Here is an 18,593-nt window from a genome sequence, read left to right as displayed (position 1 = left end):
TCAAGGCCAGTACATAAGGAAACATCACCAATTCTGAGGAACACTCTGTGTACTAGCAGAAATTACAAAGGTAAACTAGGGGCCAGAGAAGAAACAAGTAGATAAAAATTCTAATTGGATGTTAGAAGATTTTGTGTTTGAAATAATCTAAGAAAGAGAGGGCACTAACAGATGAGGTAAATCCATTTTTGCCTAGTATAACATTCAGATAGAATAGTTTTCCAAAAAAAACATAGATTTCTCTGGAGCCATAACTTCTCACAATTCCACATATTTGACCCTCCATATTTCCCCTCCCGATCTTTTATCAATTCCTACCCACCTTTCAGTACTTAGTTGATGGCTCACCTAACAGTAGACAGTCTACTTTTGTTAAGCCCACATCACAGTAGAAATTATTTAGAACAAGGACACCCACTCATTAATGAGTCATCTTTGAAATGAAGCATGGCATCTGAATTGTTTTTTTACAGTATTAACATGACTTACACACTGCCCTACAGTCTTTCTTGACCATTTTTTTTTTACCCATTCTTTCCCCCAACCTGGTCAAGAGCCCCATATGGGATTCCCTTGGTTCCCTGTAGCAGAGAAAGCAAGGCAGTATCACAGAGCATCATAACTCATTTTTTTAAAACTATTAAACACCTTTTATTTTATGGAATTCAGTTTTTATTAATAAAGCCTTAAGGAGCAGTCAAAAAATTTTTTGCATGAACACGCCAGTGAATTTCTTAAGCAACAGAATATCATGACAACTTTATAAAACTACCAAGAAAAATACAAGGCACAGTAAAACAACTTATTTTCTTGAAAATATTTTTCACAAGAAATACAGTATGTGCTTCTGTTTGGATTTTACTCTTCACTATGTTATGCTTTAGAAAATAAACAAAACTGCATTCTATGCTAAGAACAAAAATCTTTAGTACGAGTTTGTGATCATAGCCTCTGAAATTTCGAAAGCTGCCACAATATTTTTCCAGTCTTGTAAACTCAAAGATATAACTCCCTGTTTCCTGCTGTGGAAACTGGGATCATTTCCCTCACCGGCTAGGTTAATATTAATTGGCTCTAATATTGGCAGCCTGTCTTGGTCAAGCCTTATTCTTGCAAAACCATCCCTTATAATGAAAGAAACATAAAATATATTCTCCACAGTACGAGAGAAAGAGTTTGGATCAATCACAAACTCAAAATAAGACACAGGAGTATCAGGATACTTTCGAAAGTACGTTTGCAACAATCCCAAAATTCTTTCTACTTCTTTTTCTGTGGCTTCTTGATTACCACTCAGATCCAGCTTCCTCAGCTTTGTAGGCATAACCCCATTCTCTTCCATTTTCTGCACTTTTCTCCGGTGATTACGTCGCGGCTTTCGCGCAGCAGACTCTGGTTTGAACGAACCAAAAAGAAAGTGGAATGTTTCAGCTTGTGATATACACGATGTCGCTTCCTTCTGTACTGTCTCCCAGAAGGAAACAGCTATGTTATCGTCACAGTTATTCAACGGATCACGTTCGTCATCTTCCATCCAATTTAGACCCACAAATATAAACAGAAAGTCACAGAATGCCACCTGATTAAAAAAGTTCATGTCAGAGTTCATGTGCTTTGCTTTTTCTTTACCCAAATCAGAAGCCAAAACAAGAAACTGAGAGTCGAGAGCCGCTTCTCTTGTTCGACTCACTGCATCAAACAGGACATTGGCTTCCTCGAGAGCCTCGGTTAAGGAGTCGCTCGCCGTGTTCACTATGTCGTCACGGTTCTGCTGGACGGTATAGATGAGCTGCCGGTACTGCTTGCGGATACTCCGACATTTCTCTTCATCCACACGCTCCAGCAGGCTGGGGTCGATGTCGGCCTTCCCGCAGCTCAGGTCGTCAGAGGAGGTATCAGATTCCGTGTCAGACGCCGCTGCCACTTCCACCTTCAAAGCTTCCACCTCCTCCTCCTCCTCCACCTGCTTCAGAAAGTACGCACTGCTGGGGATGGTCACCACCACCTGCGCTCCAGTCTTCCCGCCTGCGCCGGCTTCCCTCAGGGAACCATTTTCATCGGCCATGTCGGCGGCGACCAGCACTCAGGTAACGGTCTTCGCGACGTTTCCGACAATAACGGAAACTGCAGGGGTCACCCAGGGCGGAGGAAGACGCTACCCATGCGCACTAGCGGCAGCCTAGCGGCCCCGCCCCTCTCAGTTAACCAATAAGCACCCCCCGCCCGCGTAGAACGCCGGCAAGAACCGGTCCTGGGGTCACACTGGAGTAACACCGGTTGGTTCAAGCGACAGCCGTTATTTTGGCGTTTACTGAGAGTGTCATCTAGCTTTCAAAGAAACGCTTGCAAAATCTAACGACAAAACTATGGGGAGACTAAAGGGCCCGTACGTTAAAACACTGGCTGTCACATACTGCAGCATACTGTCATTAAAAGATGGGGCCGGGGGCGGGGTGTTTTTTGTTTTAAAAACTGTCTCCATTGCAGAAAGACTGAACTCCCAAGGTTCACTTGCAAAGTGGTTGCTAGGAACTCGGTCTTCACTATACAAATGTAAATTGTGTTTTGAAGGCCTTCAAAAGCCAAATCCTCGCCAATCTACTCCAATGGGGGAGGGGGAGCGGGTGACTGGGTAAGCAAGGGTCCGGGCTGGCGCATGCGCAAAGATGCGCTGCCGTACCCCACCCCCTACCCCGTCCCCCAGTGTTAGGCAACTGATCTCTGATTCTCCAGCATCCAAGAGTACAAGAATAAAGTAGACAGGGTCTCCGCCAAAGAACTATTTGGAAGATTGCAAAAGTACAGGTCACACACCCCGAGTGGATAGTAAATCTGAACCCTAAAAAAAGGTGAGAAACCTGTGAAGACTTTAAACACAATCTGTTACGAGGATATGAACATGAACGCTGTTGAGTCCCGTGACAAATTTATGTACGAAAATTCTGCCACTAGTTCACGGGGAAATCACGTAAAGTTGGAGAAAGGACTCAGCTCATGAGTCACAAGAGGGGAGGGAGAGAGGAGAGGGAGAACACCTCACTGCATCTCAAGTTCGGGTTTCCCTCATCCGCAAGTATCTGCCCTACCTTCCCTCCAATACATCTTTACTGGTTCATTTTTCTTTGATAATAGCACACAGTTTTGGAGTAGGAAATGGCAACCCACTCCAGTATTCTTGTCTGGAGAATCCCATAGAGGAGCCTGGTGGGCTACAGTCCATGGGGTCGCAAAGAGTCGGACACGGCTGAAACGACTGACAGCACAGTTTCTTGTAAATGCATGAACAGCACTAGTATTCAGTTCAGTTCAGTCGCTCAGTCGTGTCCGACTCTGCGACCACATGAACCGCAGCAAGCCAGGCCTCCCTGTCCATCACCAACTCTGAGAGTTTACTCAAACGCATGTCCATTGAGTTGGTGATGCCATCCAACCATCTCATCCTCTGTTGTCCCCTTCTCCCACCTTCAGTCTTTCCCAGCATCAGGGTCTTTGCAAATGATTTCGCATCAGGTGGCCAAAGTATTGGAGTTTCAGCTTCAGCATCAATCCTTCCAATGAACACTCAGGATTCATCTCCTTTAGGATGGACTGGCTGGATCCTCTTGCAGTCCAAGGGACTCTCAAGAGTCTTCTCCAACACCACAGTTCAAAAGCATGAATTATTTGGCGCTCAGCTTTCTTTATTGTCCAGCTCTCACATCCATACATGACTACTGGAAAAACGATAGCTTGACTAGATGGACCTTTGTTGGCAAAGTAATGTCTCTGCTTTTTAACATGATGTCTAGGTTGGTCATAACTTTTCTTCCAAGGAGCAAGCATCGAGTGGGCCTTAGGAAGCATTACAATGAACAAAGCTAGTGGAGGTGATGGACTTCCAGTTGAACTATTTCAAATCCTAAAAGATGATGCTGTGAAAGCACTGCACTCGATATGCCAGCAAGGCTAGTATTAAGTTACTCAAAAATAGTTATATTACTATTTTTGTTCAAGATTATTTTTTTAAAGTAGGGTTAAAATTCAGAAAGAAACATCCGTTTCTCAAAAACAGTATGCATTATTGTTACTTGTACATATATATCATCCTGCTGTATTAGACCGTTCAAACAATGGGACTGGTTCAAAATTGGGAAAGAGTAGGTCAAGGCTGTATATTGTCACCAAGCTTATTCAACTTTTATGCAGAGTACACCACTCAAAATGCCGGGCTGGATGACTCACAAGAAGGAATCAGATTGCAGAGAGAAATATCAACAACCTCAGATATGCAGATGATACCACCCAAAGGGCAGAAAGTGAAGAGGAACTAAAGAGCCTCTTGAAGGTGAAAGCAGAGAGGGAAAAAGCTGGCTTAAAACCCACTATTCAAAAAACTAAGACCATGACATCCAGTCCCATTACTTCATGGGAAATGGGGGAAAAATGGAAACAGTGACAGATTTTATTTTCTTGGGCTCCAAAATCACTGTAGACAGTGACTGCAGCCATGAAAATTTTTTAAAAGATGCTTGCTCCTTGGAAGAAAATCTATGACAAACCTAGGCAGTGTATTAAGCAGAGACATCACTTTGCCAACAAAGGTAAGCATAGTCAAACCTATGGTTTTTCCAGCAGTCACGTATGGATGTGAGAGTTCGACCATAAACAAGGGTGAGTGCCTTAGAATTGATGGTTTCGAACTGATGCTGGAGAAGACTCTTGAGAGTCCCTTGGACACAAGGAGATCAAACCAGTCAATCCTAAAGGAAATCAACCCTGAATACTCATTGGAAGGACTGACTCTGAAGCTGAAGCTCCAGTACTTTGGCCACCTGATGCAAAGAAAGAGCTGACTCATTGGAAAAGACTCTGATGTTGGGAAGGATTGAGGGCAGGAGGAAAAGGGGGCAACAGAGGATGAGATGGTTGGATGGCATCAGTGACTCAATGACATGAGTTTGAGCAAACTCCAGGAGACAGTGAAGGACAGGGAAGGCAGGCGTGCTACAGTCCATGGGGTTGCAAAGAGTTAAACATGACTTAGTGACTAAATAGCAACAAATTAGACTGTTAGCTCCCCTAAAGCAAGAACTTGTTTGTATATCTTCCAAGCTAACCTGTTTTCACATGGATATATTCGAGTAGACACATTTCAATGTGTAAGCGTAGATGAAAACTTTGTTCCAGCACCTATTGCAATTTATTTGGCAGCAAAAGATGAACTTCTAGTGAAAAGAAATAAATCTCACACATAGATAATAAAAGTTAACTGCTTTTCATAATACAGCCTTATTTCTTCTCTGAAATGAAGAAAAAGCAACAGGAAAACAAAGTTGGGGCCCAGAATCATCTAAGGGCTATATTTTACCCCCAAGCCTGGCCAAGTACAAACTAATACTTAACCTGTTTTGTATCTTTGGTGAAAACTCATAGTCCCAAGTTTCAAATCCCCAAAAGTTTGGTTTTAGAGTTAACCATATTTTGGGGGCAGGAGGAGAAGGGGACGACAGAGGATGAGATGGCTGGATGGCATCACTGACTCGATGGACATGAGTCTCAGTGAAGTCCGGGAGTTGGTGATGGACAGGGAGGCCTGGCGTGCTGCGATTCATGGGGTCGCAGAGTCGGACACGACTGAACAACTGATCTGATCTGATCTGATCTGATATTTTGGGGACTTTCTGATGTCCATTTCAAATTCAATAAAAGCAATTTATAGATGAACTCCAAAAGACAAGCCAACCTTCCCACCCTAAGGTGTCTATTCTCCCCTAGCTCAGAGCATGGAAAACAGGCTAGCACCAATTTGCTCCACACAGAGCCTTTCATCAAAGAATTTTTAAATGCTTTAGAAAAGTAAATGAATTTTCCCAACCTACTTATAAAGTATTACTAATACCATTTACAGGGATTTCTCAGGAGATAACAGCCCACACAACTTGCTCAGAGCAACAGCACACATCAAGACAAGCATTATGTTATTAAGTTGTGATTTCCAGTGCTAAATTTGTTCTCTGCTAAATCCCCGCTCCTAAGAACCTGGGTAACATATAGCATCCTCAGAAAGTCACACTTGTATTATGCTCTACCTTTTTGTATCTGCCTTGAGAGCACAAGGTTTAGATGTGGCTACAAAGTAAAAATCTCAAATCTAATGATTTCCCCTGATCATGTGTAGAATGGAGTTGCTGCTAAAGGCTCCATAAGGCCTCTATTTCCTTTCTTCTTTTCTTCAATATTTTTCTCCAATGTTACTGTTCAGTCCCTTTGCTAGGAGTTCACATTCATTCGTTCTAAGCGTTCTTAAGCTCTTCCACAACCCTCAGTGTTCAACAGAAACATAACGGGATGGATGAATGTTACAATGTGTTACAAGTCTCTCTATGGTCAAATTTTAAGTCATACAGGATTCACTGTCTTTTCCAGTGGGTTTTTATTGCTCGATTAATCTATAACAAAGAGATATCTAAGAGACCTCTGAGCCAAGCCAGGAACCAGTTGGGTTAGTCCTGCCTGCATGCTAAAAGATATCCTGCTTATTAGCTACCTCCTGACACTTTCCTGTTCCTTCTCGCAGTTTTTCTCCCTTCATCCTGCCAGGGTAAGCTGTGAAGAGATATGGTGAAGGCCTAGTTTGATTTGCCGGAGTAGCAGGTTGTTATGTACACGTTCTTTTTCATTTTCATCTCCTTTAAGGCTATGTTTTTAGGTGTATGTTTTTGCTTTGTTTGCCTTTTCATATTAAAGGTAAACTTTGCAATGATCAAGGCAGAGTATCTGTTTTTAAAATGAGCTTCTGAAAACTCCATGGACAGTGGAAGGAGGCAAAGCTGGGTTCCAATCATGTGTACTGCATGCATGCTCAGTCATATCCTACTCTTTTCGACCCTATGGACTGCAGCCCACCAATCTCCTCTGTTCATGGGATTCTCCAGGCAAGAATACTGGAGTGGGTTGCCATCTCCTTCTCCAGGGGATCTTCCCTACCCAGGGACGGAACCCACATTTCCTGTATCTCCTGCATTGCATGTGGATTCTTCACCACTAGAGCCATGGGGGAAGTCCAATCATGACCTATTAGCATTTCCTTAGGCTGCTTAACCTGTCAGCCTCTGGTCTCCTCATCTGTAAAATATGAATACTACTACTCTGTCATAAAGCTACTGTATTGAATGAATCAGAATTACATAATAGATTTGACAATATTTACAACTGAGTAGTTACTTAAATCTTCAGTTATCCCAAAGGTAGCAAATGTTTAATAAACATTAAAACACTAAACAGAAAAATATGTAACAAACCAGTAGCTTCACTCCTGGATATTGTTTTAGGAACAGAAAAATGTTTTAAAGGCTAAATCCATAGGAGGAAAACAGAAATATATCTCACTATAATAATACCAGTGAAATAAAATTTTAAAACCTACTAAGGCTTCAGTTAAGCTTACCAGGTATTGCCAGTGGTAAAGAACCCATCTGTCAATTCAGGAGACATAAAAAATGCAGGTTCAATCCCTGGGCTGGGAAAAACCCCTGGAGGAGGGCATGGCAACCCCCTTCAGTATTGTTGCTTGGAGAATCCCATGGAGAGAGGAGCCTGATGGGCTATAGTCCATAGGGTGGCAAAGAGTTGGGCACAACTGAGGCGACAGTTGTGTATAGCACTTTGAAAGGTAAGCCACTCTACTGCTGCTGCTGCTGCTAAGTCGCTTCAGTTGTGTCTGACTCTGTGCGACCCCATAGATGGCAGCCCACCAGGCTCCACCATCCCTGGGATTCTCCAGGCAAGAACACTGGAGTGGGTTGCCACTTCCTTCTCCAATGCAGGAAAGTGAAAAGTCAAAGGGAAGTCGCTCAGTCGTGTCCGACTCTTCACGACACCATGGACTGCAGCCCACCGGGCTCCTCCGTCCATGGGATTTTCCAGGCAAGAGTGCTGGAGTGGGATGCCATCGCCTTCTCCAACCACTCTACTAGATACTCTAAATCTGGGCCACAAAGTGAGTCTGAAATTATATGCAAAATTCTTTATGTGTATTTTTCTATAAATGGATTTCAGCAGTTTCTTTGAAAATACTCTGTATCTAAAAGAGGCTTTGAATAACTGTTCTATTCAAATAAGGCTTTACTGTTAGCTGAAGTAAAAGATAAAATGACAGTCATGTCCCACAAAATAACTTGGACCCACCCATTGAGATACTTCAGAGTACATAAAACCTCCGCCCTTGCTCTGTGGTTTAAAGTCATACATTTAACTGACACTTCAGAAAACCAAGTACTGGCTGACTTGCCAAGCACCCACAACTAACATAAACAAGGGTGTGAGATGAAAAGAGAACATTTCCCATTGTAAGAGCCATTATCAACTTTCCTGGGACATCTCAGAAGCCAGTAATGACCAGGAACATCATTTTCATAGACCAGGGGTAGGGAAGCACTGGGTGTGTGGCTTCTAAAGGAGGCAGCCTTGGAAAAACTCAGCCCTTGAGGCCAGAGTTAAAAGTAGTGCTTTCTTCAGAGTTTGACTTTCCTCATTTGTAAATGTCACCCATCAGATGACTTCTCTGTCACACAGAGTGGCCTTAACTCTTTGTAAAAAACCATATTACAAACATCAGGTGACAAATGTATTTTTAAATATATACATTGCCCTATGGCTCAGAGGTTAAAGTGTCTGCCTGGAATGCAGGAGACCAGGGTTCAATCCCTGCGTTGGGAAGATTCCCTGGAGAAGGAAATGGCAATCCACTCTAGTACTCTTGCCTGGAGAATCCCATGGAGGGAGGAGCCTGGTAGGCTACAGTCCATGGGGTTTCAAAGAGTCAGACACTACTGAGCGACTTCACAACAGATGTTACAGATGTTACAGATGACAAAGACAGGGCCTAGCTCAACAGCGAGAATACAGGGGCTCAATAAGCATTAGCTAAATAGACATAATGTGACTTTCTTCTCAGTTGACCTGGACACAGCTACATAACTTGTTTAAGTGGACAATGCTCCAATCACACAGCTCCTTAAAAGTCTGAACTGCATTATATGCTGCCTAGAACCTCTCCTGAACCACTTTGGGCATAATCACTGATAGAGACAGTCCACTTTCACAAAATCAGACACCTCATAGCTAAATCCCTCACTAAAGTCAGTCCTCTGGCTCTGCCATCAACCATTCATTCCACAAGTATTTACTGAGTGCCTACCAGGTATTAACACAACACATGGAAGACACAAAATAAACCATTTTTGTCCTAAAGGAAGGTACAACGTAGTAGGCACAGAGGAATGCAATTCCAGTCTGCAGGTATGCTGCACACCAACGCCAATTTGCCAGAACTATGCTAGGAATACCAAGATTTGCATGGGCTCAGCCATGAGTCATGAACATACAATCACACCCGAGAGATCAGGCATGCATCCCAAAAGAGATAACAAAAAGCCAAGTGCCAGAAGTGTGAGAACAGCACAGTGAGCTTTACAGACAGCCCTGCGCTCCATCCTGGCTCTGCCGCTGTGTCATCTGGGCGTACTCCTTAAGTTCTGAGGGCCTCCACTCTGTCAACTGGAAAACTGGATCATACCACCTCCTTCATAGCACTCTTCTGAGGATTAAATCAACTAGTGATCACAGCATTTAGAAGCTAGCACAGAAGACACATTCAATACATGGTAGCTACTTTCATTGACAGGCACGCTCATTTAAATATCTGATGAGATCCTAAGACAGATCGGGAAACAGAGGCACTAAGAATAAGTCTAGCTGTTCACTCTTGATATTGGCAGAACTCCTCTTTTCTTTGTGGGAGTACTGAGGGGGCACAGAGGAGGGGAAAGAGGCAAATCTGGCCTTGTACTCTGACCCAGGTGGGCAGGTGGAAAAATGGGTCTGAGCAGGAAGAAAAGTCAGAAAATGACTTTTGAAATGAAACAAAGAACAGACCAAAGGAGGGAAATGTTAGGGACTATAGCTGCAACAGTATTCCCACGAGCTTCCAGTATAGGCAAGGGAGCAGAGCAAGAGACAACCAGAAAAGCAGGTTGAGCCCAAACCCTGGGGAACACAGAAAACCAAATTAAGAAATGTACACTTTATCCTGGATGCAGATCCAGGGGCAGCAAACAGGCAGTCAGGAAGATGACTATGCAGCAGATGGACAGGAGGGACAGGAGGGGCAGGAAGAGAGAAGAGGGCAGCCAGTTAAGAGACTGTAGAGGCAGAAGGCATGAGTACCTGAAGCAGCCTGGGCAAAAGGTAACAGAGGCAGAAGGCACCTACACAGGAAACAGTCAGGCCTGGCGAATGAACACAAAACATAAAGGCGAAAAGAAATCTGAAGCCTGGACCAGAACAGTGACACCATTGTACAAGGACAGCGAAGAGGTTTGAGTCATCTCTTGGTTAAAGTGAGAGAAGGCATTGGGTCTCACCGTAGATTCACAGCTACTAAAAATTGTACTGTAGAATCAGCACCAGATAAATATATTTGCAGTATGAACAATCTATGCCCCTTTTAAACATTGTTAGTCCTTACCTCTTACCTTTGTAAGAAACCAGGGTCAAAGCAGTCCTTCAACACTCTTTAGGCCTTAACTTTAATTAGGCTGAAAAGCACAGACATTACTAATCTCCCCAGAAGGGACTGTCTCAGAGGAGAGAATCGAGTTTTCTACTCATTTTAGTACAGTATTAAGAAAGAAAGTGGACTGGCAGAGTTATTAAATTACCGCTCCATTTCCTGATGTCCATTCAGTCAGGAGTTTCTGGTTTCTGGTAACTTTAGAAGTTCAGCTTGAAAGGAGACCTGCCTATTTCAGTGCCCACCCCAGGCCCCGCAGCCTGACCACCACACTATCAGCCCTGAGCTTCCCCGACACTGGCTCCATAATTCACTTGGGTCTTCATCAAAACGCACTGCTCTGTGTCTGTCACCTCTCCTGTTACTGCCTGGAATAAATTAAGTCCCATGTTGCAAGTTTCAGTCTTATCTCCCCAAGTTATTCTCTCAAACTACTTAAGTCTTAACTATGTTTGGCCCTTCCTATTCCAGCAAGTGCTTTTTCACTCACTTTGCTTTTCCTCTCAATACCACCAACAGACATTCATTTTGTACAAGGGTTTCAAAACTCTGGAATCCAGGAGATGCTAATTTACATTAAGATTTCCTGTAAGAAAATTTGCAAACTTGCTCTTAAGAACTAAAATATTTACCTTTATACTAAAATATTTAACTAAAATACCTTTTGGGTGTTAAGCCATAATCTTTTGTTTGGTTTTCCTCAATTCTAATTATTTAGCAACTAATCTTGACCAAACTACCTCACACATTAAAGTAAATCTCAAAATGGGATATACATCAAAAGAATTACCTGAGGGGGCTTGTTTAAAATAAATTAAAAGGCAGAACCTAGCCCCTTCCAGAGAGTTCAATGAATAATACCTCAGATATAGCCCTGCTAAGTCGCTTTAGTCGTGTCCAACTCTGTGCGACCCCATAGACAGCAGCCCACCAGGCTCCAACGTCCCTGGGACTCTCCAGGCAAGAACTCTGGAGTGAGTTGCCATTTCCTTCTCCAATGCATGAAAGTGAAAAGTGAAAGTGAAGTCGCTCAGTTGTGTCCGACTCTTAGCGACCCCATGGACTGCAGCCTACCAGGCTCCTCTGTCCATGGGATTCTCCAGGTAAGAGTACTGGAGTGGGGTGCCACGCATTCCAGGTGACTGCAGTTTTTTTGAAAGGCACTTCTTTAAAGCCTTTATCATCTAAACGTATCAGTTCCTTCCAGTAGGACCCTACTCCCTGGTCTCCTACAGTTAGTTCACTGTAAATGCAAGGTGGATTTTGGTGCTGCTGCCATTTATTGAGGGGAAAGGAAGGCAAATGAAGAAACAGTATAAGAGGAGAAAAGAAAAGCAGACATTTTTATGAACTCCCACTTCATTATTTAGGTTGCAATTAAAGCAGGAAATCTTAACCTTTAAGGTGTGGACTTTAGGATTTAGCACTAATCCTATAAGCACTCAATTCTCCACTAAATAAATGCCTTTCTCCACTCAAACCCAATTTTCCCTAAGAATTTCAGGACCTACCATTTAGCCCCAAATGTGGTCAATTTGCTGCAAATTCATAAATATTTCAAAGCAGTAGTCCTTACCTAGCTGTCTTCTTCCATTTTTTAGTACTCATTAAAAACCAAAAATAAATGATACAAAGGAGAGTGATAAGTTTACTTGGAAGAGATGTGCTAAATAATTTTTAAAATTTTAATTATAATTTGGCAGTAGGCTTTTCATTCATGGCACTGCACTTCGTTAAATGGCTAAAATTAACTATGATCATATAGAATTGAGAACATCAGATCTTATCAATTAAGTGGGTGCAAAGCTTATTAAAAAATTCATAAACATTCTTTTTACTCCCATTGGTATTAAAGCCAAGATCATCTATAGAATTGATATAAAGATCAAATGCCTATACACCTTTTTAAGTGCAAATTTATGACACAAGTAGAGAGATCAGACAGAAAGGAATATTAATAGGACTTTGTTTCATTTTACTTGCAAACTAAAGGTTTGAGTAACAAAATATAATTTATATAAAACTAAAAGCCTTTTTAGGGGTGGCTCAGTGGTAAAGAATCTGCCTGCCCATGCAGATTGGGGGGATGTGGGTTTGATCCCTGGGTCAGGAAGATTCCCTGGAGGAGAAAATGGCAATGCAACCCACTCCAGTATTCTTGCCTGGGAAATCCCATTGACAGAGGAGCCTGGCAGGCTTCAGTCCATGGTGAAGCAAAAAGAGCAGGACATGACTGAGTGACTAAACAACAAATAACAAAAGCCTTTTTATTTCAATTATTTTCCATTATTTACTGTGTCTTTGAAGTCTATCGCCATTTTCTATACCCATTCTTCAAAAAGGTAATGATTCTTTTAGAAAAAAAGTAAATAAAAATGCAAAGTAATTGTTACCGTCATCCTGAAGGCAAACATATCTAAATACACTGTTAGACTTAACTGAGAACTCAAGCTTACTTAAGACGGCAATGGTCAAGTATGAGTTCCATCTCTTAAAAATTACAGATACAATTAAACAAGGATGACCAAAAAAAAAAATCAGCAAAAATTAAAGCAGATATATCAAGGTGATCAGATTCTGAGTACCCCCACACCTGACGTATTAATAGAACATCATCCATGGCGCATATCCCTCCAAAGGTGCATCCTGCCCGCCAGCATTGGGCCAGTGAGGTAGGCCATGACCCATCCAGCCCTCAGTAGATGGTCCTAAGGGAGGACTGCCATCAGCTCACCACCACCCAAAGGAAAGATTTCTTTCTTTCCTTTGGTTCTACCCGCCTAACTCTGAGCTAGAAAAGAGACCACTGCAGGGAAATGAACTCACTCCAGGAGCTTGAGTTTGCTCTCCCCTGAGCCTGGGGTTTCTGGGTTTCCCTCCCCGAGAATTAAAAAGGAAGATGATAGGGTCGGACAAAGATAACCATCCACTTTTCTCGGTACTTTTCTAAACAACTCACTTTCAGCAGTTTACACTGCTGCTAAAAAAAAAAAAAAAAAATAAGTTATTTAGATTTACTGGAAAAGAGAGGGAGGGAAATAGGAAGGAAAAGAGATGAAAATAGGTCCCTTTGCCCTTCCAAGCTTCCCAGTTCTGAAATGTGTCTCATCCACGTTGATTCACAAGTGAGCAGGCGCCAGCGTTTCTTCGTCGTTTGTCTAAGGATGTGCTCCTTCTGGAGGTTCGCTCACAATCACCCTGGGTCTGACACCACGACCGGCTCGGTGAGCTTGTTCCCAGTTCAGGCGGGTAAAACAGACGTTAAGGTCTCCCACCTACCTTCAGGGTCGGACCATGGTGGCCTATCTTTCTCCGTTTCACAAGGGTTTTGGAGGTCCGTTCGGACAGCGCTCCCTCGAGGCCCAGCCCGTCCTCTGTGGCACAAAAGCAGAACTGAGCGGGTCAGTCTTTCCGCCCCGGGGCCGCGGCGGGAAGTGCGCGGCGAGGGCGGGGCTTCCGCGTCCTCAACTGCACTCCCCCCGGCGACTGCCCGGCCCCAGCCCCGGCCCTGACCTTGACCACGGCCGCGCGCCGGCTCGGGTCTCGGACCCACGCACCTGCACGCGGCCTGGAAACGTGGCATCGCGACCAGCGACAAACCCCAGGGTTCCGGCCGGACTCTAAGATAAACAAGTCTCGCTAAAATACACGTCCTACTTTCCCGGCAAGTCCAGAATTCAGAAAAGCCTCATAAAGACGGCTAAGGCACAATTATCTCAGTTTTTATTAAAAACACCTCCCAACTTAATCTTTCTTTGAACTCTGCATCGCTAAAGCATGCAGAAAACCAACTTCCAAAGTTTCTTTGAAATCTGAAACCACGGGGCAAGATTAAGGACACTCTGCCCACTGAGGGTGCTTTTATTTAAGAGCCTTGAAATAATAAAGCAACACCCTACATGACAGCCTGGGTGCAACTGGTCCAATTTTACAAACGGGTGAACTCAGGTAGAGAATGAGTCAGTGAGAATTAAAAATAGACTCCAGTTATCCTGACATCAGGTCCATTCATCAGACAAAAACCACCCAAGCACCCAAAAGTATAGTCTGATAATAACAATAACAGCAGGTCCGATTCTGCAGTGTTTTGCATGTATTAATCCTGGATCTTCACCACTACCGTTTCATAATATGTTTTATCAGGTCCATTTCACAGATAGGGAGGAGGCACAGAAACACTTTCCTGCCCAAATTCAAGCAAGCTACCCAACAGCAGAGCCAGGATTCAAACCCGGCAGTGCAGTGCAGCCTTTACACGCCTACCCTGCCTGATACAGTGAGATGAGCACCAGTTCCTCTTGGTTGTCTCCTGTAACAGCCTGGGGAGTCACAGCAGTCTGAGCGTGGTCTCTCCGCTTGCACACACGGAGACACATATGACTTGCCAACCTCTCGCAATTTCTTAAGATTCAGTGGTGTGAAGATAACTCGAAAGGCATCCTTAAATTGCTACACTCGCTTAAGGCCGACAAGGCTCTGTCTATCTATTCATCGTATTTGCACCTACTCGTGCTCTACGAAATGATACAAAACCCCATTTTTCTCCAATATTCTGCAAACCGTCCCTATAAAGAAAAGCTAGACAGGAAACTACCAGTCGACAGAGGGCCGGTCTCACCTACCGACGCGCTAAGCTTTCACCGACCCGGGCGAAACAACGACCGACGCCAAAAAGCTCCCTCGCCTGGAGAAGCCTCACCCCTGCTCAGACACGCCTTCAAACGTCTCCCTTCCCCCTGCATCCCAAGGCATCCGGCAGGAGGATGCTCTGGGCCCGGCGACCTCACAGCCCGGGGGCTCCAGGCTTCCTCCGTTTCCAGTGAACCCGAAGCTTACACGAACGCGAGCCCTTGGACACCCGGCGATCCTCCGGACGTGCCAGCACCTTCAGCTCCGGATGCAATGCGGGACTGGAGCGAACTGAGCGAAAGGTCCGCGGGTTCCCAGTGGCTCCGAGAAGCCACGCCCTCCCCTTAAATGGGCGGGCAAACCGCCAGAGTCAGAATGACAAAGCAAAAATCCACTCCTCGTGCAGCCCTGTCGACCGCGCGGATGGGCTTAGCAAAGTGGGATCTCCTAATTGGGTGACAGCACATCCTCTTCCTGCTTACAGCGCCCCCAACCCAAGAAAGGTGCAAACGCAATTTAAGGAACTATGTGGAACCGGAACCAAAAGAGTGTGCCTTAACTGAACTGGACTATGCCCTCAGGCAGTGACTCTGGAACTTTGTTACCATTGTGATCAGGCAAGGAACTTTAAAAATACTGACACCTGGTACACACTCCCAAACATTCTGATGTATTAATAATTGGTATTGGTGCGACCTGGGTGTCTGAGGTTTTTTAAAACTCCCTGAATGATTCTAGTGAACAGCAGTTTGGGATCCATTACCCTATGGTAATGGATTAGTCAGTGTGGTGATTCTGTAAAGGAAGTGATGTGTCTTTTAAAAGAAACTTCCAGTCCATCCTGACTAATTCTGAAAAGTGACAAATTCTTACCAAGCATAACTTCGCTTTGTAGTACTTCTTCCTTATCCCACTCAGATTTCGGTTTGTCATGTTTGTCTTAAGGAAAACTGAGAGTGTATTTAACTCCAGTCATGCCAGCCACCTGCACCCAGCTGCCCAGTTGAGCCACACTCTCTCATACTTCCTTGCTCTTACTCATATTCTTACTCAGCACTTGGTACTGGTAGGTGGCTATGAATATTTGCTGAATAAATAAATAACTGAATGCCTTTTCCACTGTGATGGTTACTGCCTGACTGAAGCACGCTCAGGTGAAAGGGTTGCTGGTCTCTAAAGAATCCATGAAGCCACAATTTGCTCCTTTGAGTCCCTTTCCCAGTGCAAGGCAGAGGTTTAGTGAAGCCCCTCGGAGTCTGAATGTATGCACACGCACGCATATGCACACACACACACTATACATTTGGGGGAGGGGAAAAAACCTTTTCTCCAGTTTCCTTGGTTCTTCTAGAGGTCTAGGAATTGAATTGTCATGAGACAAATTACAGGAGAACATAAAATTTAATTACATATGTACAAAATTAACATGAGAATATGAGGTCCAAGGAAAAGTTAGGCAGGATGAAGCTTGTATACTGTCTCAGAGAAGAAGGAGGTAAAGGGTTTGGGACTTCAAAGGCAAGAAAGGAAATTTACAGGAAGAAGAAAATGAGCAAATGTCTGATAAACATTTGTTCAGTCATGCAGATTTCCCAGGTGGTTTAGTGGTAAAGAAGCCACCTGCCAATGCAGGAGACAAAAAAAATGCGGGTATGATCCTCAGGTTTGATCCCTAGGTCAGGAAGATCCCCGTGAGGAGGGCATGGCAACCCACTCCAGTATTCTTGCCTGAAGAATCTGATGGACAGAGGAATCTGGTGGGCTAACAGTCCATAGGGTTGCAAAGAGTCAGACCAACTGAGCACACAGGCACACAGGCACAGTGGGACCCAGAGAGAACCTCAATCAAACAGGCCTTGCTGAGTTCCCCCAGTCTACCACACCCAGTTCACGTTATACTTTTCTATGATGATAATTGTTTTTCCTGGAATAGGCCCTGTTGGCAGGTAAGGGGACAAGGTAAAAAGTTCTTCCTGAGGATTTGTTTCTTAAAAATAATCGACCCCAAAGAATCCTCAAACCAAAGAGACACATTTTGGGGTGAAAAGTTTTGTTCCCCTCAGTTCAGTTCAGTTCAGTCGCTCAGTCATGTCTGACTCTCTACGACCCCATGAATCGCAGCACACCAGACGCTAAACTGACACTCTCCCTGTGTGGTGGTTATTTATGCGCATGTCTCACCTGCTTCTTGCGGTGACCCAAAGACGAAAGAGCAGATAAAACCAAGGAGGGTCTTGGAATGCAGGTATGGAAAAACCAGACCCTTATTGTCCTTTCTCCACCATGTTGTAACTGTTAATGGATTTCAGATCCTCCTGAGCCGTACAACCTGCCTCCCCTCCTACCCCACAGGGAGAAGGTATTTGCCTGACTCTTTCCCCCACCCAGTATATGTGCCTCATCCAATCAGCAAATGACCTGCAAGACCCCTATCCCACTCCTTGTACCCTGGGTATAAAAGTGGACTAAGGACCCCTGTTCTACGTCAGTTCTCGCTTGAGCTGGCCCACTGTTCTAACAGCATCTCCCACTCTAATAAACTTTATTTCCCTCTCATTCTAATGTCTGGAAATTTTTTTCCAACCCACGCATGGACCACGACAATCTGGAGTCCTGAGAAGAGAGGATGGGTCTAGAACATAAGTGTTCAGGAAACAAGATGACTTAAGAGAGCAAAGAATGGTAAATGTGAAGGAAATAAAGCTGGGATTAAGGGAGAAAACAACATTTACTCCTGGCTGCGATGCTGAGCTCTGTATTAACCACATATATGCCTTATTTCATTCAAGCTACACAAAACAATTCACGAACCAGGGTCATAACTCTGCATTCTTAAAAATCTTTAGAAACTACAGTTTATTTTAAAAGCATGTCTTAGGATACAGAAGGACTTTAAAATCATTTAACTTAATGTGCTAAAAGCAAGTGATAAAGGTTGACTTCTAACAGCCTTCTGTGACAGACAGGCAGAATTACCAGAAAAGGCTAAATAAGGCATTTTTAACTTGATACTGTTTTTTGTTTGGCCATATGGCAGGCAGATCTTAGTTCCCTGACCAGGGATCAAACCCATGCCCCTCTGTACTGGAAGCACAGGGTTTCAACCACTACACCACCAGGGAAGTCCCCTTCACACTGTTCTTAAGTGAGCAGATTATATTAACAACACACATCCCAAGAGTAGCCCCATGTAGTTACTTTTTATGTTTAAAAAAAAAGAATTACCATTAAAAAAAGCTTCACTTTCCTTTCAAACGATTCTTGCTGCAGTTCCAGGCCCAGATATCTTATCCTTGTCAGGAAATACAGAGAATGCCTTAGTTCTATTTAGTTGCTGGTTAATGGGAAAAGAGCCTCATCGCCCCCCATCTCTCATGAGGCAGCATTTGTTCCAGTGGTACATCTTGCCTCT

The 18,593-nt window shown here is 43.9% G+C and overlaps 2 protein-coding genes across 3 annotated transcripts in view; both read right to left on the bottom strand.

Moving 5' to 3' along the window:
• Nucleotides 1–15,516, bottom strand: part of TXNRD1 (thioredoxin reductase 1) — a 63,017-nt gene extending 47,501 nt beyond the window's left edge. Inside the window, exon 1 of one of the 2 annotated variants that reach the window (XM_061417141.1) lies at nucleotides 15,389–15,516. The gene's annotated coding sequence lies outside the window, so the exon portion shown is untranslated. Of the gene's footprint in view, nucleotides 1–13,831; nucleotides 13,927–15,388 lie in introns of those variants that run through there. The other variant, XM_061417139.1, reaches the window with a different exon arrangement.
• On the bottom strand, nucleotides 378–13,825 carry EID3 (EP300 interacting inhibitor of differentiation 3). The gene has a single exon (XM_061417143.1). The coding sequence runs from the start codon at nucleotides 2,063–2,065 to the stop codon at nucleotides 926–928; it is 1,140 nt and encodes a 379-aa protein (XP_061273127.1). The 5' UTR covers nucleotides 2,066–13,825; the 3' UTR covers nucleotides 378–925.
• Nucleotides 15,517–18,593: the final 3,077 nt, after the last annotated feature.

Source organism: Bos javanicus, chromosome 5 (assembly GCF_032452875.1).
Source record: "Bos javanicus breed banteng chromosome 5, ARS-OSU_banteng_1.0, whole genome shotgun sequence".
Classification (NCBI taxonomy): domain Eukaryota; kingdom Metazoa; phylum Chordata; class Mammalia; order Artiodactyla; family Bovidae; genus Bos; species Bos javanicus.
The sequence above is the reverse complement of the archived record's forward strand: the minus strand, read 5'-3'. Positions and strand labels throughout refer to the sequence as shown.

Excerpts from the sequence above, each read along its gene's own strand:
- EID3 (XM_061417143.1), bottom strand. The coding sequence starts at position 2,065 with ATGGCCGATGAAAATGGTTCCCTGAGGGAAGCCGGCGCAGGCGGGAAG.